The sequence below is a fragment of the Heloderma suspectum genome, chromosome 2 (assembly GCF_057233095.1).
Source record: "Heloderma suspectum isolate Gila_16-S chromosome 2, 16-S_ref, whole genome shotgun sequence".
NCBI lineage: Eukaryota > Metazoa > Chordata > Lepidosauria > Squamata > Helodermatidae > Heloderma > Heloderma suspectum.
Genome location: NC_139459.1, coordinates 83023968 through 83047449, shown reverse-complemented (window position 1 = coordinate 83047449; position 23482 = coordinate 83023968). Strand labels below are relative to the sequence as shown.

General features: G+C 41.9%; 1 protein-coding gene across 1 annotated transcript in view; it reads right to left on the bottom strand.

Moving 5' to 3' along the window:
• Positions 1 to 23482, bottom strand: part of MEGF10 (multiple EGF like domains 10) — a 186183-nt gene that overhangs the window by 39260 nt on the left and 123441 nt on the right. The window contains exons 10-13 of the mRNA XM_084833987.1: positions 21882 to 22056; positions 20611 to 20731; positions 15493 to 15656; positions 11751 to 11853 (exon numbers count right to left, since the gene is read on the bottom strand). Coding sequence (XP_084690113.1) covers positions 11751 to 11853; positions 15493 to 15656; positions 20611 to 20731; positions 21882 to 22056 — 563 coding nt within the window. The remainder of the gene's footprint in view (positions 1 to 11750; positions 11854 to 15492; positions 15657 to 20610; positions 20732 to 21881; positions 22057 to 23482) is intronic.

Below are 23482 nucleotides of genomic sequence, written 5' to 3'. Positions count from 1 at the left end.
TTATCATAACTATTGGTACACATGACACCACTGGGCACCAACAGTTATGATAACAGTATAATAATGGAATAACTGCTATGTGTAGATTCAGCCCTGGTTTAAATTCCTTTCCAAGTGGGGGACATGGCTGGGAGCTGAGTGGGATGTGGATCCTTCCAATCCATGGCTGCTCCCTCCCTACCCACTGCCTGATGTCTAATATGCCTCTGTCCCTGCCTCCATGTCAAGGAGCCACCACTAAGGTTTCTATCAGAAATCAGAAAACCCCCTCAAAGGTGGAGATTCATTCATTCATTCATTCATTCATTCAATCAATTAATAAATTAATTTCGTACTCGCCCATCTGGCAGGTCACCCAGCCACTCTGGGCGATGTACAACAGTACAATTTAAAACAGTAAAATTACACATTGAATCATTGTCTAAAAATACCCTAACCCACCCCACATGCCTGCCTGAACAACCAAGTTTTCAATGTGTGGCAGTAGCTCATTAAAGAGGGGGCATGGCGGAGTTCCCTAGGGAGGGAGTTCCACAGAGTGGGGGCCACTACAGAAAAGTAGTGTCCTCACCAGCCTAGCTGTCCTGGTTGATGGGACAGAGAGAAGGCCATCTGAGGCTGATCTTGTTGACTTGAAGACTTTTTATTTAAGACTTGAAAGGGTTTTTTTCCAATTAATCCTATGGCCCTAAGGACGTGTCTCCTGGACTACAGGGTTGCTCTCTTAGCCTTTAAGGTACTACATGACCCCTTTGTTCTTCCTGATAATAATGTCAGAAAGGTGGGGGGGGAGACAGAGAGAAATTCAGTGGAAGTACTACAGGTATGGCTTGAAATGGGTTGTGGAGAAACACCTAAATATATGTAGTGAAAGAAGAATGGTGGAAAGTTGGTGTTAACCAGGAACAATTTATGAACACACACACAATCATGTTTATTGTCCTTTTATCAAAGGAACATTTCTTTCCGAGTTTATATCAGGTATATTTTCAGAGGTTGCACTAATGCTACTGTCCAATTCCCTTACATCGACTTCGCATTTTTACTATTACATTGTTAGCAACTATGAAGAAAATAAATACAAAATACTTTGTTTCATTTTCCTTATGTCAGAGATTGAACCTCAACAGAACATTTTGTGATTAACTGAAAAGCAATGTTTTAGAGGGAGTACACCTTGTACTTAGTTAAAAGCAATATGTAAAATGTTGGGCTACAACATGTGGAAGTGTGGGGAGGATAGCTGGGGGGGGGGGGTATTGTTCAGCAGCTTACTTCAGAGTCAGTGGTGAGGGCAGGTGCCCCTTATCAGATATCTCAATCAGGATTGCATAACAGCACCGCATTACTTCTACAATTAAACAAAAACATCTTCACCATTGACAAATATAGTGGTAGGGACAGTTCAATGCAACTGAAATCCTATATGCTGGTTTAAAATAGAAAGGGTTAATCCATAAACCAGTATTACAGCCTGATATGTTACTGGTGTTTATAGTGCTTCATAGTACACTAGTAGTCCTTCATATTTGGAGACCTAACAAGTTTTTTTTTAGTGCTTTTGCAACTGCAAGGAAATTATCAGTAAGCCCTGATATTTTACATAAAATGTCACAGCACAGCAAAGAAATAATGTGCTATGACCTGTAAAATACTTCAAATCATTTTATAAAGATCTGTGTTTTTCATAGCGGTTTAATAGAAAATCCTTGTCAAAGAGACCCCAGATCTGCTGATCTTAGAGACATACTTCCAAGTGCAACATTAACATGGCTGTTTTGGAAACGATGAAACTCCTAATTGAGTACATAAACCCAAATTCTCATTGGTTCACTGAGAGCCTGTGTGGTGTGGCAGTTAGAGTTATCAGGCTATGATCAGAGAAACTTGAAAATGAACTCTTACGTTTGGTTGGATTCACACCATGTTTTCCACCACTAACAGATGCTTTGTTGCCACTAACCCCCTGGCAATCCACAGAACTGGATGGGATTTGTTCAGTGGGAGAGGGCACTTCGGAGCAATTGCAAGACTCACCCATGCCATCTCTGCAACCCACAGAATGAATAGAGCTTTGACAGGAGCACCTACCATGCCAACTGAAAGCTCCCTAAAAGGTCTCAGAAACTCCCATCAGATTCCATCAACCCTTACTGGTGGACCATTCTGACAGATTCCCCACCACTGCAGAAGGGAACAGTCACTGAAAACTTAAAGTTCACCAAGAAGTGATCTTGATCATAATATCTGGTTGTTAGAAGAACCAAGAAATCATCTGTTGTTAGTGAAAAGGAGCAGCATCCTGATACTCCATGAACAGGATTATTTATGTATATTTAGTACATTTATATCCTGCCTTTCTTCCATCATGTAAAACTTAAGAGTAGTGGTGGAATTTCCTATCCAGGCACAGAGCAGACCCAGATCTGCTTAGCTTCAGGAGGGAGGCTGCATCATGTGCCTTTAGATCATGCTCTTGGATTAACAGTCCTTGCTTGAAAGAGGCGGAGGAAGACAGACCAGACCTGTTATATGCAAATTTTGTTGGGAATTATGTGTTTTACCAAAATCACTGTTCTCACCAATTTCCAAAGTGAATTACCAATTACCAAAGAGTTTTTAAAGTGTCTAAAAATGTGAAGTATAGATGAAACACACGTATTGAAACACAAGCATCATATTGGTACTGATAAGAGAGCCAGGACTGGCTACAACTGTCAAGTACAGACTCAATGGATAATCTGAATTTGCTGCCATATAATGTGGCGTATGATCCTGGGAGATGGACAGAATAGAAATTATGATAATAAATAAAGATCTGGTAAGCTTCCCACAAAAGACGCAGGAGGAGAAATAACAATTTCAGGAATAAGACAAGAAAATATCTGTTACATATTGATTAAATTGTCATAATATATTCTACTGGCTTTAAATATTATTAAATGATGAAGTCAACGGAGGCTCCCCCCCCCTTTTAATTTCTGGGGAAAAAACAGGTAGGGGCAGGGGCATTGCTAGGTTCTAAAAAGATCTGGGGCACAGGCCCATAACACAAATTTGCATACATATATATATACACACACACACACACACACACACACATATACAGTTTAAGTGCATGTCTAAAGTGTGTGTGTGTGTGTGTGGTGTGTGTGCATGCAGTGTGCTTGCATGTGTGTATAGATTACATACATACATAAGAAGTGTACACTGACCCTCCACCCCACTTCAACTCAGGCCCTGATTCAGCATTTTGGAAAACATCCCGCTTCTGTTCTGGCCAATTTGTAGTTGGACCACTTCAGCTCAGCACCAAACCTGAGTCAATGTCTGGAAAAATGAGTCTTTATGCTTCCTGTTGACTACCATCGGAAATTAGAAAAAAACTGTAACTTTTTTCTCTTGGTCAGAACTGGATAATTTTAGGCATAGGAGCCCCCTAGAAGGCTGCCCAATGTCAGAAAAATAGGTGCAGGGTTTGTATTTTGATTTTCTTTTAAAGGAAACTGCCAATAATGTTTTTTTAATCCTTGGAAGAATTGGATAAAAATTTCAGGATTCATTGCCCCATCAGAGGAGATCATGTCTGCCAAATTTCAGAATGATAGCCACAAGGGATTTTGTGCAAGGGTGGTATTGACATTTTGAGGTCTCCAAAAGAGGACATACTTATCTCCCTATGTTCCTTGTGGACCATTGTTCTGAAAATTATAGACAGCTTACAGTTGTCCCTAAGTAGAAACCAGCAAAGTTTCAGAAGGATAGGTGTAGCAGTTCATGTGGAAGGGAAGTTCTCCAATTTGGGGGAGGGAGTGATTTGCTTTCCCTTCCACTCACCCCTTCCCCAATAGTTTTTGGGTAAATTTGTATGAAAATGCACAGGTTATTAGAGATGTCCCCCAGGCAAGAAACCTGCAGAGTTTCTGAAGGATATACATACATTCTAATTTAGAATTACTAGAATTTACTTACATTTCACCAGTGTCAGCAGCAGGGGAACATGGGTGGGAAGGTGCTATTGCACTCATGTCCTGCTTGTGGCTTTCCTATGGGCATCTGGTTGGCCACTATGTGAACAGAATGCTGGACTAGATGGACCTTGGTCTGATGCAGCACGGCTCTTATGTTCTTAAATAGAAAGTGCCTCTGAGCATGTGCAGAATGTTTTCTTTCACCACTGAGCACTTACATTCTCCCCCTACCAATTCTATTCCCCTCCATGCAACCATCCCTGCTCATCCTATCATCCTCCAGCAACTCTTCATAAAAACAGATGTCTTGTTCTGTGCAACTGCTCTCTACCTCCTCCTTGTTATGCACAAGTTCTCATTGTATCTTCCTTCCTATAACTTCATTTGTGCCAAGACTTCATCAGGATTCAGCCAATGAGTCTGTTTTCAAAACTAGGGCTAAGTTATGGTGAAACTCTGAGCATGTACTAAGTGCCTTTCCCTCACCACTGAAGCTAGAGTTCATGCAAAAAAACCCCAAATGACAAAATGTGCATAGGACTGAGCTGAAAGGGTAGTCAATTCATTAGACAGAATTGGGTAAGCACTGTATTAAGCTTGCAGTACCTTGCTCACAACTCAGGACTTATTTCTGAGTAAACATGCAGAAGATCAAGGTGCAAACCTCCCTGCAAAAGTAACTTGTGCTGGAATCCTATGCACACTTTCTTGAGCGTAAGCCTCATTAAACATAATGGCACTTCTCAGTAGGCATACGTAGGATTGCATAAATTAGCAATATTTATCTCCCCTCCACTTAAAAAACAAACAAAAGATTTCTTTTTTAAATTAAAGCTTTCTGTTCATAGGAACATAGGTCTGCCTTATACTGAGTCAGACTTTAGTTCATCTAGAATTGTTGACACTGACTGGCAGCAGCGGCTCTCCAGGGTTTCAGGCAGGATTCTTTCCTAGCCCTGCCTGGAGATCCTGGGGATTGAACCTGGGGCCTTCTGCATGCCAAGCATGTGCTCCACCACTGAGCTGCAGCCTTCCTATTGCTGGATAATGGCAACTGACAAACAAAACAGCCCCAAATTTGTTTCTCTGCAACCATGTGAACCCACTCTTCTCAAAGGCTTGAGTGAGGAGAAAGAGAAAAACCAACCCGCTTGTCTGTTTGTATAAAGTCAAAAACTGTTTAGAACTTCTCTTGCCTGCCGAAGAGAATTCTCTTTAAGAATTCCCCAAGATATGCTCTGGATGGAATAAAGAAGAGAAAGAAAGAACAGGATAAGGGAAGGAAGAAGAAAAGAAGAATGGTGATTGGAAATGTGGGGTGGTGGTGGTTAGAGAGAATTCTCTAAGCCAAGTGGCTCCTTTCAGAGAGGTAGTACTTCAGAGGAATTTAGGAGGCTGTGCAGGGTTTGCAAGGATTGCACGTACTTAAATTAACTTTATGAGGTGAGGTGGTGGAGGGTTTTTTCTAGCTTTTTTAAAAACTGTAGAACCTGTTTAAAAGCCTTAGCAGTTTCTTGATCATGATGCTACATAGTCCTAACCCTCCTTTTGGAATAATTTGATTTCTACAGCTATTCAGGAGAAATTAAAGTGGAGGGGGAGAAATAAGTTTGTGGAGGATGATTGGATCCTTTGCTGTACTGAACTTCTGCAGAAGCCAAAGGTTCCACTTTGGGACAGTAAAATCAGGTGCTGTGTGAAATACCAGTATTTCACGTGGAGCTCTTTCTTCCCTTCCTTCTCACTCTCCAAATTTCATTGCAAGCAAACTCCCAACAGTGGGCATGTAAGAGCAGAAAAGAAAAGTAGGGGAGAGAGAGGTTTTTTGCACCTCAAAAAACAACAAAACAAACCTACATCAGAGATTAGGGATAGTGACCTCCTAATGGTCACCTTAAACGCCTTCTGATAAATATTTATGTAGGCTAAAACAGGGAATCAAAAAGGGACGCAAATAGCGCCCACTACGCTATTTGCGTTCCCCTTTATTTTCACCGTAATAGTCTACGTAAATATTTACGTAGACTAAGACGGCGAAAAATAAGGAACTCAAATGGCAGCAGCCGTAGCCGCCGCCATTTGCGTATGCCGTTTTTTTGGGTTTTTTACCCAGCAGCCACCGCGGCCGGAAATCCGGCTGCGGACGGCCCTGGCCTGGCCGGCTATTCTGCAGAGCCGCCGCGGAGCAGAGCTGACCGTCGAGGATTCCGGGGGGGAGGAATGCCTCCCCCCCACCATGAACAGAATCCACGAAAAGGTGTCACTTTCGTACATCCCTAATTTTACACATGGCTAGCGCAAAAGCCACTGGACCTAACTGTCTGAAATTTGGTAGGTTCAGTCAGCTCCATAGGGCCTGCTAGGTCCCCAAATTCCATATATTTATACTGGAAGCACAAAAAAATTATAGCTCTTTACTTTGACAGAGTTTCTTAGAAAAAGCAAATTTTACCTGTGGCTAGCACAAAAGCCACTAGGCCTAACTGTCTGAAATTTGGCAGGCTCAGTCAGCTCGATGGGGGCTGCCAGCTCCCCAAATTCCATGCACTTAAGTGGAAGCACAAAAAAATTAGAGCTCTTTGCTTTGACAGAGTTTCTTGAAAATAGCAAATTGTATCTGTGACGAGCACAAAAGTCACTGGATCCTAACTGCCTGAAATTTAGCACATTCAATAAGCTCCATGGGGGCTACCAAGCCTCCATATTTCATGTATCTATCATACAAACTAAAAAAGTTATGGCCGTTTTTGTTTTCCAATGCAAGTCAATGGGAAAATGTAAAAGAAATGGCAATTAGGACAGCTCAAAAGATCTGAGGCATAGCTCAAAAAAACTCTGGGGCCCGTGCCCAGGTGGGCTTTCATACAATGACACCCCTGGGTAGGGGAATTGGTTTTACCCCTCCCCCCCATCTGAAACATTGTGGTCCTCATCTGGATCCGAGCCCTGCATGTTTATACAAAGGTAAGAAAAGCTATTGTAACTCATGCTTCGGTTGTTGCTCCCAGCATTGTTAAAGAATGGTAAATCTAGCATGCCTGTGTTTGCTGGCACTGGGTGCGGTTATTACCCTCCCCCCCCTTTCTAGAATCAGCTACTGGAGCATGCTCAGTAAGTACTCTTCTGGATGGGCGGCTTCTTTAAAAAGATTCTAGCAGTCCAGCCTTGCTCAAGAAGAGAAAGCTGCTCCAGAGGGAAGGCCGGTAGACTCTATGTTATTCACAGGCCTGCTTTGCTTGTTTTAGGATACAAGCAACTAAGAATGAAGATTTAGATTCCTGCACAATAAAACTGCAACAACTATAAAAGGACTGTGAGCTCATTGTGTTTTTTTCTTCTTCTGTCCACCCTGTTAATAACTGAAGGAAACTTGTGACTTCTTTGCTGGTGTGGAGCAATAGCAACCAGACTGTCAATAATATCAAGAGTATTACTGTCACTTGACTGTGTATTACTGCTCTGTATATCAATGAGAATAATTTATTTTATTTCAATAGACATTTAAATTTGACCTCTGATGTTGTTTCTTCTCTTTGTTATTGCAAATATGGATGGGAATCAGACTGTCAGAAAAGACTGAACCTGCCCACTTCTACTATCTAATGCAGAGATATTGTGGGTTACACTATCGCACATAGCTACACTATGTGTGATTAGGAGAAAGTTTAGTTTGGCCCTTGAAGTCTACTACTAACAGTGTCAGCCGGGTCTAGGCTAGGAATATCTTTTTGACTTCATATATATAGCAACTCTGACAACATACATAGATATGTATATATATGTATGTTCTAAATAAACAAATGACATTTAAGCCTCTTTGAATCCAATATTTTAAAAGGAGAAACATGGCAGTGATGTCTAGACTTGCTACATGACACAAACAATATCACTTTCTGGTTCTGGTATCTGGAAAAAAATCCCCACCCACAGACAAGTGGTACTATTTTCAGCCATAATAATACCCACTGGTATTTGTGAATGTGAACTATGAAACAAGACAATATTTAAGAACAGGCTTTAAAATAGTTGGATCACAGATTTGCCATTTTGTGATGATATTTAGAGTATGAAATTAGTTGGGTAATTATGGCAAGCATATTTACTAAATTAGGAAAGCAAAAACCAGAAACAAATGTGGATGAATGAATGCACTGCAGCGTTCAGATGACTAATAAACGGACAGCATATTTTCAGAAAGAGCTCTTAAATGTATATGTACATAAAAGAACAATTGCAAAGACTTTGCAGTTACAATCATAGCATTTCCTCCTGTTAGCACCAATCAGTGAAACTTTAGTGCATATGTTTGTGGGACCTTGGTAAATACTCTTGATAAATACTCAGGTTTAGGAATCAAGTTGTATCATTCTTGCAAGGCAATTAAGTGGTCAAACTGTAGTGATGCATGTTTAAGTACCTACAGATGGGATAAGCTGGTAGAACTTTAGGCCTGAGCACTTTTTGAACTCATGGACTGAAACTTTGGAGTAAACATAGTTAGCATTGTGAACAAAGAAATGCAATTCAGAGACAGCGCTAAAGAAATAGCTGGAAATTAGAGAATGAGGGAACTAGAACACTGGATTTTGGGAGACCACAATAACTGTCTAAGCAAGATAGGTTCTTTCCTTTCTTGCCTAATTGCCATGGCCTTCTAATTTGCTAATTAATACCAGGGACAAGTCTACCAAAATGCAATAGGGCAGGACCTTCCAAACACAACAAAGTATGTAGTTAGAACTTCCAGGCAAGACATGTGTTCCAGTCTTCAAGCACAAGCATTGAAGTTATAGTCCAGCAATACATCCTTACTGTTTTGGACTCTTAAGAGAATGGAAGCAATGGTTCAGAAGCTTCAGCTAATGCAGAATACAGCAGAATGCAACAGCCTTCCCATTAACAGGTATCAACAAATATTCTCATGTGTCACCTATTATGAAGCATCTGGAGCAATTTTCAGCATTTTATGGGTGCCCTTTAAACATTACACTAGTGCAGTGGGAAGAATTTTTCTGTAGGTTCAGGCCACGGAGCTTGCATAACATTTAAAAGCCCACAACTACTTGGGTGGGGCCAATTGGTATCCTGCAGATGCCAGTTACATGAGAATGGACCCATCAACCCATCCATACAGTTGCAAGCCTTTTAACGTAACACCATGGTATGACCCCATGGGAAAGCATTCACCATTGTATGAATACAGTGTTTAAAGATTTGGCAGCGAAATCATTAGGGATGTCAGAGAATTCCGCCACGGATCTCAGTGAGGCCGAATGCCAGTGCATTCGGCCCCCCGAACCCCGTGGCGGAACGGCCTGCCATCCCCCCGCCCCCCCGCAGATCCCCCCCAGGATGAGACTTACCTGGGGCGGATCTTCTGGGTGGCGGTGGCTGCAGCGGCGGCAGCTGGTCTTCCGACCGGCTGCCGCTGCCGCCATTTGCAGTCTTGTAAAAAAAAAAAGACATGATAGGCTACATAAAGATTTACGTAGCCTATCATGACTGGGTTAAAAAAAAAAAAAGTGTACGCAAATGGCGGCGGCTACGGCCGCCGCCATTTGCCTTCCTTATTTTTGGCCGTCTTAGTCTACGTAAATATTTACGTAGACTATGACGGCAAAAATAAAGGGGAACGCAAATAGCGTAGCAGGCACTATTTGCGTCCCTTTTTGATTCGCTGTTTTAGCCTATGTAAATATTTACGTAGGCTAAAACGGGGAATCAAAAAGGGACGCAAATAGCAGCTGCTACGCTATTTGCGTTCCCCTTTATTTTTGCCGTCATAGCCTACATAAATATTTACATAGATTCAGAAGGCAAAAATAAGGAACGCAAATGGAGGCGGCCGTAGCTGCTGCTATTTGCGTACGCGGGTTTTTTTTGTTTTTGTTCTCCCAGAGCCCTCCGCGGCCAGAAATCCGGCTGCAGATGGCTCTGGCCTGGCTGGACCTGGCCGGCTGCTCCGCAGAGCTACCGCAGAGCACAGCCGGCCGCAGAGGATTCCGGGGGGGAGGAATGGATTGCCTCCCCCTCCCGTTGAGGATTCCGGGGGGAAGGACGGAACGCCTCCCCCCCCCACCATCAACATAATCCGCGGAAAGGTAAGTGACTTTCGTACATCCCTAGAAATCATCACTGCCAAATCTTATAGATATAAAATGATTCAACTTTGTAGGTAATTCCATTTTTGCAGTCTTGGCCCTCTTCTAATTATCATGTACTAGTCCCAGATTAGGTCATCTTTAGAGTAGACCCATTAAAATCAATGGGACTTAAGTTCTTCATGATTATGTCTGAACACTAAGTATGTCCAAATCTGGAACAAACGCTATTATATCAAAATGTGGTGCACACATTTTGGATATGTCACCATGAAAGACCAATATTCTATCCCACACCTAAAACACTTGTAGCCTAGAACCTCATGGAGCTCTGAATTTCAGGGCTAAACTACACATGATGTTAAACATGTATTTAAATAGGCATGTGTAACCTGGCCACTTTTATTTTGGAGAAAAGGCAGCCATGGGGTCCTGATACAGAGTGGAGCCCTCTGCCAGTTTTTTGCTAAAAATCATTCCCTCCTTGCTGCCTTTGGCATTGAAAGGGCTGTTTAAGCCTCCCAAGGTGCTGTTCGTAGTTGAGTAGCATTAGGGATGGCGGAGAATTTCTCCACGAATCTCCGGGAGGTCGAATGCCAACGCATTCGGCCCCCTGAAATTGATGGTGAAATTCTCCGCCCCCCCCTGGGATGAGACTTACCTCCTTCAAATGTCCCTCTCGGCGGCGGGTCCCGGCGGCATTTCGGCGGCGTTTCAGCGGGGGCAGCGGCCGGTCTTCCAACCAGCTGCCGCCACCGCCATTACAAAGCAAAGTAAAAAAAAAAAAAAACGTGATAGGCTACATAACGATTTACGTAGTCTATCATGGCTAGATTTTCAAAGTCAGCTGTGATAGGCTACGTGAATCTTTACGTAGCCTATCACAGGTGACTTTGAAAAAAAAAAGCGCTATTTGCGTTGCCCTTATTTTTGCTGTAGTCTACGTAAATCTTTACGTAGACTACCCCTGCCCAAATAAAGAACGCAAATGGCGGCGCCCATGGGTGCCGCCATTTGCGTATGCGCTTTTTTTTTTCAAAGTCACCCGTGATAGGCTACATAAAGATTTACGTAGCCTATCACAGCTGACTTTGAAAATCTAGGCGTCATAGGCTACGTAAATCGTTACGTAGCCTATCACTGTTTTTTGTTTTACTTTTTTTATTCACGGCCGGGAAGACAGGGCGCTCCCCCCAGCCTGAATTTCGGCAGCAAGGGATGGGGCGCCTCCCCCCGGCCTGAATTTCGGCCGGGAGGGGCGGGGCGCCTCCCCCCCGCCAAGAACTTCGGGGGGAGAACTGAAGCGCCTCCCCCCCACCACGAAGCAAGCTGCAGGACCAGGTAAGGGACTTTTGTCCATCTTTAAGCATGATAGAGGGAGATTTTAATCAGAAAACTGGTGTGCGACCCCAATCCAGATCAGGAGTGTATTCTGCTTTACCTCCTGTGGTTGCTTTCCACCCTCCTCAAAATAAAAGTGGCCAGGTTATGCACACTTGTTTAAACACATGACTAACGTTACATGCAATTTTGTTTTATATTGATTACATTTAGGGAATGCTTGTTATTCACTGAATACTTCATAAGCTGATCTAGATCATATCTATTTACAGAAGTATTTGTGCCCTATCATACTTCACATGTTACTCTCTTATTGCCCTACTGATTTCAAATTTACCTGACCATCCTGGGAGACAGCGGCAGTAGCCGGTAGTTGGGTGGCAGCCATCTGCATGGCTGCAGTCACAGCGCTCTGCACAATCCAATCCATATGTGCCATCCTGCCAGAAAACAAAAAATGAAATGATGGTGAATGTAATTTTAGGTGCAGCTAACGTGCAAGTGGCTTAAAGCCTCAAATTATTAGGCTATGCTTGATGGGATAAAGAACAATATCTGTGATTGCTGAGATTAGCAATTTAACATATTTGTATGGTTAAGTGAACTGATCTACATCATGAGTTAATATGCACACATCATAAAGAAGGGGGTTGATCAGAACAGTCACCAACCAGGAACACCATCACTTACCCAATGCAAGAGAACATAGAACAGCTATTCCAGAACTACCTCTGTCTTTTTATTACTGAGAACCAGAAGTGGTTTAATTCCCACTGTGGTGTCAATGTGTATGTGAAGAAACTGGTTTTTGTGAGGTAAAAGTTTAACTGTTATGTTTTGTTTCAATGACTGAAGGGATTAATAGTACAAGAGAAAAATATTTGTGTTTTACTTGAGCCTTGAGTCTGAGGAGAGATACATTATAATATGGTGTGCTGGTGGAATGGCAGTTACTGTTACCATTGAGATGAGAATGAGGCCAGGTTTCTGTCTTTATATATGGGAAGGTAGGATTGAAATGGGTACCATATGATTGGAGAATAACTGAACATTCTAAAGATGCCCACTGGTACTGAGTTTAAACACTTTAGTGATACAGCAAAGTTGCACATTCCACCCATTCTCAGTGCTGGCAGAGACACTTCTGTTTGCTATAGTACTTTAACACTATGGCAAATTTGCACAAAAGCTTAATTGCGAAAAAGCAGAATTGCAAAAAAAAAAAAAATAGAATTGTGCAAAAGCAGAATCCTGCACCACCACCACCCCTGAGCCATTTTACTTCTTCTTGGAAAAGTGACTAGAGAAGAAAAAGGAGGTGGGAGTTATAACTCCCTGACCGTTTGCTGGAATGGGGTGAAACTGCAAAGGTGGAGTGTCCTCATAGGGAGCCTTCAGATGCTAGAGTGGATAATTGTACAGGGTGTTTCAAAAAGATGGACCCGATTTCAAATCACTATATCTCTACAACCACAAACTGCCCATGAATGAAACCCTTACGACTTGAAATGGTGGGGCATAGAGTTTCAAGTGATTACCACTAGATGCCTCTGTCAGCGCACAAACAGCCTCTAGCCTCAGTTATTCGCAAGATGGCGACCCTGCAACACAAGGTGTTTTGCGTTCTGCAGTTCAGCAAGACTGAATCCGTAATTGTGGTGCAGCATGAGTTTCAACGGTGCTTTGGCATTGATCCGCCAATGCCAAAGAGCATTCGTAGTTGGTACTGACAATTTGAGGAAACAGGCTGTTTATGTAAGGGGAAGAGCACAGGGCGACCATGCACTTCAGAGGAAAACGTGAGAAGAATTCAAGAGAGTTTTCAGCGTAGCCTGTGAATTCAACTATCGTCTCGATATTGTCCATACTGCAGGTGGAGGGCACAAAGAGCATGTATAAAATGGTTAGTAAAACTTGATAACTCATTAAACCATTTGTAACTTTTGGTGTAATTGTAACTTGTTGACATCATGAAATATACTGCTTTGAAATTGGGTCCATCATTTTGAAACACCCTGTATAATTTTGCTTCTTCATGGAAAAGTGCACAGAAAAGGAAAAGGGGGATGGGAGCTATTACTCCCTGACTGTTTGCTGGTATGGGGCGAAATTGTGCTGGTAGGGTGTTCTCATAGGGAGCCTTCAGATGCTGTACTGAATAACTACCAATTTTAGCTTTCTCATTCAAGAGGAAGCAGCTCTTCTCCTGTTCCCCCATTTTTCTCTATTCCTTGCCATTTTGCACATAATCACAGCTTGGCTCACTATGGGGACAGGTGCCCCTGCAGTGCTAGCTGGCCACTTGCGGAGCCCTCCAGCACACCAGCAGCACCATGGGCAGCAGAGGCAGCTTGGTGAATGAACAACAGTGTGTTCAGACAGGGGTGAGTCCATCCATCCCTGATTGTGAATTAACAGGGGTGGAGCTTAATAGGGGAATTGGCTTAAATTTGGTTAGGATTAGGAGTTGGGGCTTCTAACATTTGATTGGTGGTAACAGTAACAATATAGAGGCCCTCTTTTTAAAGTAACTGTATAGAAACATTGTTTGTAAAGTAACAGCAATCTTAAACAATAAACTTTCTTGTTTTATTTATTTTAAATAAAATACTATATATCTTTGTTTACTTTCCCTGTATTTCTGATCTGTTTTGTCTTATACCTAATGACCAGCTACCTTAGCAAAAAGGTATGTATAAACAAAAGATTGTAGTTTTATGGTGTCAGCAAAAATGAAGGGAGGGATTGCCCAGTTGTGAGGGGTGATCCTCCAAATGTGGTGGCTATTGTGGTAGGAATGCCCAAGTGAGAAGGGGTGTTCTGACACATTTGGGTGTGGCAGTGGGATTGTCCTAGAGTAGAGGATTCCACCTAGGCTAGTTTAATTGTATTTGGTGTTAGCAGTGGGATTGCCCTAGAGTAGAGAGTCCCACCTAAGGCAAAGTTCTCCACAGTGCAAGAATGGGAGTAAGTATTAAAACACCATCATATATTCTGTATATTGATAAATTAGGCTATTGGTTACAAAAATCTCATGCCAAAATAAGTCATTTCTAATTGATTCCCATATACTTGTATGTTTTTGTGATGTTACGCATATGCATATTATGAGTTCGTAGTTACAGAGATGTAGTCATGTTATAACTCTGTATTTTATGGTGAGTATATCTAGAGTGAGAGTGGGATGAGTGACAGAAGGAAAGGTGTATTAGCATATGGGAGATGATTGGCTGAGTGAGTAAGGTGGGGGTGAAGTGTGTGTGATATATAAGCAGGTTTCTGTGCTTGTGTGAGTCAGGTGGGGTTCAGAACAGAGATGGGGTTTGTTAGGGAATAGATCAGAGGGAGGGAGGAGGAGGCAGAGGGAGAGAGTTTGTGAGAGATGGGATTATGTTGGGTCTGTGAAGAGTTAAATTGTGGTGGGGGAGAGAGAGACTACGATTTATGTGTATGAGAGGATATACATAGGTAGAAGCTTTAAAAGTTACTGATTTACTGCTGAACATGTTAACATTATAATTAATAAAGATTCCATCCTATGCCTTCTGCTCTTGGCTATGTAAAGGTTTAAGGGAATAAAGCGAATAATACAGGTTATAATAAAGCCAGTGTGTCCTCACAGCTCGAGGACAAAGTAAGACCAGACCTTAAAGGTCCTGGTGGCAGTGTTACTGTGTGTGGGGGAAGGTGTTGCTGCTGTGGGAAAGGTGATATTCTCACTGGTAATAGGCAGGAAAACTACAGTTTTTCTAACAGAACAAAGAGCAGCTGAGGAGGGCCTTTTAAACTGTGAAAATAGCACAGGGGAAAAGGGTTAATCCCCTCATGTAGCACCACAGTCCTGATCCAAGCTACACACACACACCATGGCTGCTTTAAAAACATTAAAGAAGATGGGATATCTGTGGCTGGATTGTGTAGTTACAAGTCTACTCATCCTAGATTCTTCTAGAATTGTTCTCTCATCACAAGGAAAAGTACAGCCATAATTTAAGTTCAGGAAAGGGATTCAGTGACCACCAAAATATATGGCTATCATGACTCCAAAGCCCATGTTGAAGTGGATTAAATTTAATTACCTGACAAGGATGTTCACATTTTTCTCCTCTCCACCCTGGAGCACAGGTGCAAGTTCCATCCAGAGTATTACAAGCTCCTCCATTAAGACACTGGCATGTTAAATTACAGCCAAGACCCCATGTCCCACTAGGGCAGTTGATAGAGCAATCCACTCCATGCCAACCTGATGCAATAAAACAAAATGCCTCTTCTCAGTGTAGTTCTAATTTTGAAAATCCATCCTGGATGAAAATCAGTACAATCAGAACTTAACTAAATACCAATAACAGGCACTGTGCACTCTAAGTGATGACCTGGAGACTTCTCTGGACCCCCTCCCTCCATGCAAATCATTCTAAGAACTGCTCTGGTAGGAGGACCTTTTACAACCCAAATAAAATTAGGCTAGCTGGATTTCATGTAGTGCTGTGCCCAAAAATTCTCCCTTATTTTCTTTGATGATTCTCATTTAATTCGATAGAAAACAAATTCAAAGGAGAAGAAATTTCAGAGAAATTCTCATGGCTTTGTTCCAGGGTTCTTGTGCTTACCTTACTTATGAGGTGGCTGAGCAGTGTGCATGAGTGTCCTGTCTTTCATTGTCCAATCATCTCTCCAGCAGCCTGTAGCCTCCTTGGCTTCCTGCACTTCCTGGCTAGGGGAAGACATCATGAGATAATTCCTCCCATTGGGTTTTTTTTAGATCAGGAAGTACAGGCAGCCTGGGAGACTGCAACGCAATGGAGAGATGTGTAATAGAAAGAAAAACACACACCCTTGACCACCTCACAGTGATTGATGAGACAGGATGGCCCATCTGTTTAAACTCAGAACTGTTGCAATCATGTAGAATCCTGGTGTTTGTCCAATTTTAACAGCAAATGTGGCATGCAGAACCTGACTAAGTGTTTTGCTCCCTACCAGACTAATTTCCAGTAACCCAGTTGAAGGGAAGGTGCCTGGAAGAGTAAGTTGAAGGATGGCAAGCCATAGACAGGAGGAGGGTTCAGAGCCTTTCATGCCCCTTAAAAAAAAAAAAAACTGGATCCCACACACCACTTAATTAAGGTAGATCTAGGTTTCAGAACTGCAGCCATCACATCTAGTTTGCTCTCGTATATAGTTCAAACAGGAGATGGAGAAAAGGTCTTGGTCCCTCTGTAGGATGGCTTTTTCTGGAAGGGACAGGAAGAGTATAACCCAGTTGATTCTCTTGGACCACTCAGCAGCTTTTGATATCATCAACGATAGTATCCTTCTGGATGGACTGTCTGGGTTGGGAGTTGATGGTACTGCATTGCAGTGGTTCTACTCTTACTTAGGTGGCCAGTTCCAGAAGATGCTGCTGGTGATGACTGCTCTACAACGTGACAGCTATGTTAAGGGGTTCTGCAGGACTCTACTTTATCTCCAGTGCTGCTTAACATCTAACTGGGACCACTGGGAGAGTTTATCTAGAGATGCAGACTGAGGTGTCACCACTATGCAGGTGACACCAAGCTCTCTCCTTCTCTCCTTTTCATCAAATCCAGGTGAGACAGTTGGTATTCTGAATCCATGCCAGGATTAACTAAACTTAGAGTGCAATCCTATGGCTGCTAGTCAGATGCTAGATGGCCATAGGATAGGTCGGTTCCCTGAGAACTGAACACCATGACCTCCGCACTGCCTTGTAGGCAGCGTGGAACTGCTCTGTGCTCAGAAGAGGAGCAAGGAGCGGTGAAAATGGGGCATTCCTGGGGGTGTGCCAGGGCGGGAAAGTTGGAAGTGCCAGTCTGACGCTTCCTATGTGTTGTCCAGCAGCCGCTGCCCCCGCTCCGACTTCCCATGGCTGGACAGCCAAAATTGCCTGTCTAGCCGTGAATGCAGGGTGACTGAAGCGCGGAGGAGACAATCGCCTCCGCACTTCTCCTGCTCTGCATTGGATAGGTGGTTGCCTGCCTCCAATTTCAGAGGTGGATGCCTATCCCGATACGATCGTACCCTCCACCTCTTAACTATATAGCTCTGGTAACCTCTTGTTTGGATTACTACAAAGCATTATACATGGGGCTCCCTTTGAAAACAGTCCAGAAACTTCCGCTGGTCCAAAATAGGGTGTCAAGATAGTTAACAGGGACTGGCTGATATGATCATATTTCACCAGTGCTTTGCTATCTGTACTGACTTCCAGTCCATTTATGGGTCCAATTCCGATCAGATTTGTTTTGTGATGGTCTGATGACTATATACAAAAAAAAAAAAAAAAATTCAACAAAGGACACTAGATATCAATACAAAGACAACACTTTTATATAAAGTTAACACAAACCCAATTCATATAGAATGAACTTCAAATTGTGGATCTCTAACTCAGTAACTAAAATTACACAAACAGATATAAAATTATGAACTTAAAGCTCTGAATCACTCTAACAAGGCACAGTACTCTCCTTTCAGCATTTTTCCCTAGCACCAATTTCTGTAGATAGAAAATGTGCAGTCTTTGTCATGCCCCCACTGGATGATTCCTCCTTGGAGGAAGTCCCAGAACCCCTAGGAACTGCCATAGTTCAGGACCTACTAGGGTCAGAGGGTCTGGGGGATTCTGGGTCCTCAGTAATGCCCACCCAGAAGGAGGTGGGAAATCACTTCAGAGGTAGAAGAGGTCAGACCCCCAAGCCCCCAGGAGTGGTGTAGACTGAAGAGGCAGGCCAGACTCCTAGAACCTAGGAGAAGAACTCGGCTGGAGCAGAAGATTCCTTGGGAGTAAGGGGGTCTTCAGGAGTAGGGGGCTCTTCTTGCAAGAAGAATCTTTTCAGATACTACTAACAAGCTGCAGGTGGATCCTGGGTGGGGTTCTTAGAGCCTTTGCTTAAGAACAGCAGTTGGGAGTTGGAGGAGTTGCTGGAAACAATGTCTATTTTATTGTTCAGGCTCCTGTGTTCTGTGCCTTAGGATTCCTAGCTCTCCATTGGGCTAAACCTCTTGTGACTATATCCAGACTGCCTTCTGATTATGTTTCCTGCCTGAACCTTGTTGGCTGTGATAACTCCCCCATGGATTGGGCATCTTTGGGGACTGCCACTCTTCCTGCCTGAAACCTGCTTGGTGGTGCCCTGGTTCTCTTGCTGGCTTCACACCAATCTGTCTCACCTCCACTTTTTGCTTACTACTAATTAGTGTTGGACTCCCAAAGATGTCCTGGTTATTGACCTTGTTCTGTTAGTCAGCCCTGAGTCTCTGGAAAACAGGACCATCTTTGTAGTGATGTGTCTTGCACACAAGGACAGATCATAGTCTCATGGATAGACCTCCCCAAATTACTCTAAAAATGATCTGCATAATGTTCCTTTAGCACATAATACAAAGGACAGTATATAAGATTGTCCAATTCAGTGTCATATTCTCAAAACTAGGAACTGGATGCTTATCTAAAGAGTATCTTCTGCAGCTATACTGGGTGCATGTTTTGAAGATGAATTGCAACAAACAAGGGCAATCAGTTGGACAATTGAAAAAATAACTGGGGCATATTGAATTCCTATAGGATCCAATGAATTCTTTAATGAGCTATATTACTGGAAGCAATGGAGACTTTTTTCTTTCCTTTTTTTACCCCCCCCCCATTGGGAGGATCAAATTATGGAATGAAACTGGGGGTGGGGAAGCTTAAATCCTCATCTCCCAAGTCACCATAGCCCTGATCTGAATCAGGGCCATACAGACTTCCAGGAGAGTAGGGAAAACAATCATGCATAGCTCCACTATGAGCATCTCTTCATCAGCCTAAAATCCCACATTTAAAACATGGCTTTCTGCTTCCATTTTAAATGCAGGATCATGATGGACTCCCTCAACATGTGCTTCCTTCCACCACCACCCCTTTCCCCCTACTTTTCCCCACATATTTGAGTCTTCCATACGTTTCATTATACAGCCGCTAGATGGCGCTATGGTCTCCCTCCTCTTATTGTGGCTTTTCCTCTTTTCATGAAAGGAACTCAAGCGGAACTCAAGCACTGTAATTTGATAGCTCATTATCTCCGATCTTTAAAAAAACGGAATAAAGGCCATTTAGTGCGGGAGACGCCCTGGAGGCTGACAACATCATCTAAAGTGCCCACAAACTTTCATGAGTAACCAATCTCAATAGCAGGATAAAAGCTTTGTGTGAAGCAGCCCTATGTGTGATGAGTAGAACGTTTAGTCTGGCCCTGGCAGCTACTCTCCAGCATTTCAGGCAGGAATTTTTTCCAGACCTACCTGGAGATGCCAGCATTGAACCTGGGATCTTCTACATGCATGCAAAGCATGTGGTCTACCACTGAGCCACAGCCCTTCCCAAATGTCAAAGAGCAGTTGGTTTTAAGGTGATGTATATGACTATTTTGGGTACATTAAAGTCCAGGATATATATTGCAGATGTGTCTTCAAGTTAAATGAGAGAAAAAATGTGAGTTGAACAAGCAATTCAACTTAAAATCCAACACAATCTGGATTTCTAATTTTATACTTTGCTTACAGCCAAGGGAAGAATAACAACTGCACTGACTGAATCTAATCAATATATTATTCAATACACATGTGTTGTAATGAATCTGTCTCATGACCAGAGTCTATACATATCAAATTATATACTTCAATTAGGAAAGGTATATTGTTGAGGATGCCAATATGCACTTCCACAACAGATGCCCTCGCCTCGGTATAGCCTAGTGCTGATTACACTGTATCTTTTCTGTTTGCCTGCTGTTTTCGAAATGTAGGTATAGTCTGAGATAATCATAAGAATTAGATTCCTATTATGTGACTGAATTCTATATTTTAATTCTGCTCCCATATCTGGTCTCATTGCTCAGTTCTTGCAGCATATTGCAGAATAATAAGATCAAGGTTGTTGGGTTTTTGAGAAGAGGTTAGTTACAAGAATAGTGCTTAGATGCCAGAGAGAGAGATTCTGTGTGTGTGTGTGTGTTTGCTTATATTTAACACCCTTGCAAACATTAGAAGAGGCCAGCAGTATTGTGTCCTTAATGTTTAGCTAGTGATTAGCTTAAATCAGTGTCCCCTTCTTCCTTTTTTCAATGGTACATTCTAATTTAAAAAAAATGTTTCATATGAATGATGTAATACAAGAGGTAAATTATTTATCTTACCTGCCTTGCAGGTACAAGAACCATCCACTGGGGAACAGATGGCCTCATTTTTGCAGTTGCATGTAGATGAACATTTTACTCCATATGTTCCAAGTGGGCAAGGAATAGAACAATCAGAACCCTAAAACATGTTTGACAAAAGATAAGCAGAAATGCCATGATAGGGAAAGGAAAATAATTTCATTAATGCCTTTAAAACATCAATAAATAGATAAGCAGTATTTAAATAATTGCCATTATTTAAATTGAAAGCAGAACATATAGCTAAGGGCTGCTTCATATGTTACTTTCTTCTTACATCTCTGTGTAGGAGATTATCTGTACCTACTGGCTGCTTAAGCACAGGATATTTATTCATGGCAAAAAACCAAAAAACAATCCCCTCCCCCCCCCAAAAAAAACTCACGCTGCATACATACACTTGCTTTCTTACAGAAATTACCTTCCAAACGGTAAAATGCACCATATGAAAGTCCCTTAGAGTATTCTAGATTTTCAATAGCTCACTCTGGAATTGTGCAAATATAATAAGGAAGAGGTTTAATAGGCTGTTCTCTATAATAAATTAGAATGTGTAAAATCTGTCCCTTTATTTCTATGGAGTTTTAGGCTTTTCTGCCTCACTGTCATTGACATCCACAGAACCTCTGCAGAGTTTCTCAGATATCCTTGTTTTCTCCAGGTTAATATCTGATGCACAGTATGATGCACATCCAAATGCAGGTGCTGCCCATTGCTTTCAACAGGATTCATTTTTGAATGTACATGTGAATATATGTCCCCCTTCTTAAGCCTTTAAGCCCAAACAGCTGATCAGTGGGCTGGGAGAGCACAATTTCAGCAGCAGCTAGCATACTTTGATGGCTGCAAGAGGAGACCTGTGGGCCACAATGACCCATGAGCTGTGGGTTATCCATATGTACTTTATTTATAGTGAGTATTATGAAACACCATCAATTAAATCCCTGGATCAGAACTGTATCTGCTGTTCCAACAGTTCCTTAAGCTTTTCTCCACTGTAGTCAATATTTATATTTCATTAGTTGGTTTGCATTCTTCTTACTCTCCTATACAGGAAAGGTGATTCTAGCAGATCCACATATTAAATTCCATAATCTGTAGATGTGAACTTAAAACTATTTCTGTTTTAATTTACCTGATTTTTTAAAGTGTTCAGTTTATTTGCATCTCATTAGTTATTACTGCAAAGCCGATTGTGTCCAAAGGACTGATAACTGCTGAAACAGTCACTAAGAATCAGAATTATTTACCTTATATCCTGGGGCACAAATGCATTTTCCAGTCACGCTATCACAGTCAGCACCATTTTGGCAACTGCAGATCTGTTGACAAGATTCACCATAGAATCCTGGGGAACATGTCTCATTACAGTAGAGTCCAGACCAGCCAGGCTTGCAGGAGCATTCTCCAGACATTGGATGACAGCTGCCACAAAGGGATGAAAGGAATAAAACACTTGGAGCTAAATAGGACACCAAGAGCCCCCGATGCAGGAAAATACTGTAATAGACACATTATAAATGGATTTAATATAGAGGACTTCTTTTAAAATGCACACATGGGGGTATAGGAATATATACTGTAATCTTACACTACTTAATAATAACAATATCTAGACACTCTATTTTATGCCTTAAATTATTTAAAACTTGTATGAATATGATTAATTAACTTTTGCAATGGGCTATGACAAAAGTAATCCATATAAATAGTCATTATAACATTATTTCAAATCAAGTAAAAAAGCTCAGTGTTTCATTAATGGTCGATTATGAAGCAACTGTTAACAACAAGAACAAATTGACTACGATTGAGATCATGGTCATAATCTGCATTTTGTTATGAATACCATATTGAAATATAGTACTACTTTATCCATCAGCATCTTTGTGAATTAACATAGCACTCGGGGCCAAATTAGACATGATGATAAATGTGCTTTTGCATTTAATGTGCAATGGGGATTTCCTCACAAAGGAAATACCAGCTTCAGAGAAAGGGATTTTTCTCACGACTTCAGCAGGGGCGGAAACGGTTAAATTCCACCTTCTGTGCTTGCCATAATTCCCATAATTATCAGCCCCCAGAATTGATGCTATTTTCATTTAAAACAAAACAAAACCCCTACACAGGGATGCATTTAACTCATGGGTAGTTTTGCCCTGAGTGAGAAACCCATAAGCTGTTCACTTAAAATGGTGCTTTAGTTGTCAACTGTTTTCTTTCCTAGAAGTGATGCCAAATCACTTTTGCAGGGGAAAGGTCAGGGGCACTCTTGCAACCTTGGAGAATATGGACAGCCTGTAGTTTCCATACCTGGTGATAGACCAGCTGTCTCTACCTGCAAACAGCAGCTTCATTCAATGGCCAGCCACACAGCTGTTAGCTTGTAACAAATGGACACCATCAGCTGTGCTAAGATATATGTGCTGGGAAGTGGACACAAAGGGGTACTCTGTGGTGCTCTGGGAAACAAAGCACTTAGCTTAACTCTCACCAAAGGGAAGCCTTAATATCCAGATCAATTATGTTTACAATAGGCAGCCTGTTTAAAGATGGGCTCTGATCACTGATTGAAGTAATACTCCCTAAGGCATTCTGAAAGAAAAAAATGTACCCAAGTCCATACACATTAAATGAACTATGACAGAAGATGGCTTTCCTTCAGTTATTGAAAAAGAACCCCTCTGTTTAAGATTCCTTGATCATCTATGTCAATGCAGTTCCTTACTATTTCCTGTTCTTTATCACTACTATTAAAATGCAGTCAGCCCCACCCACAAAAAGACATCGGTTTTCTTTTCTTACAGAAGTAAAATAAATAAATAATGCACACACATGTATAAGGCAT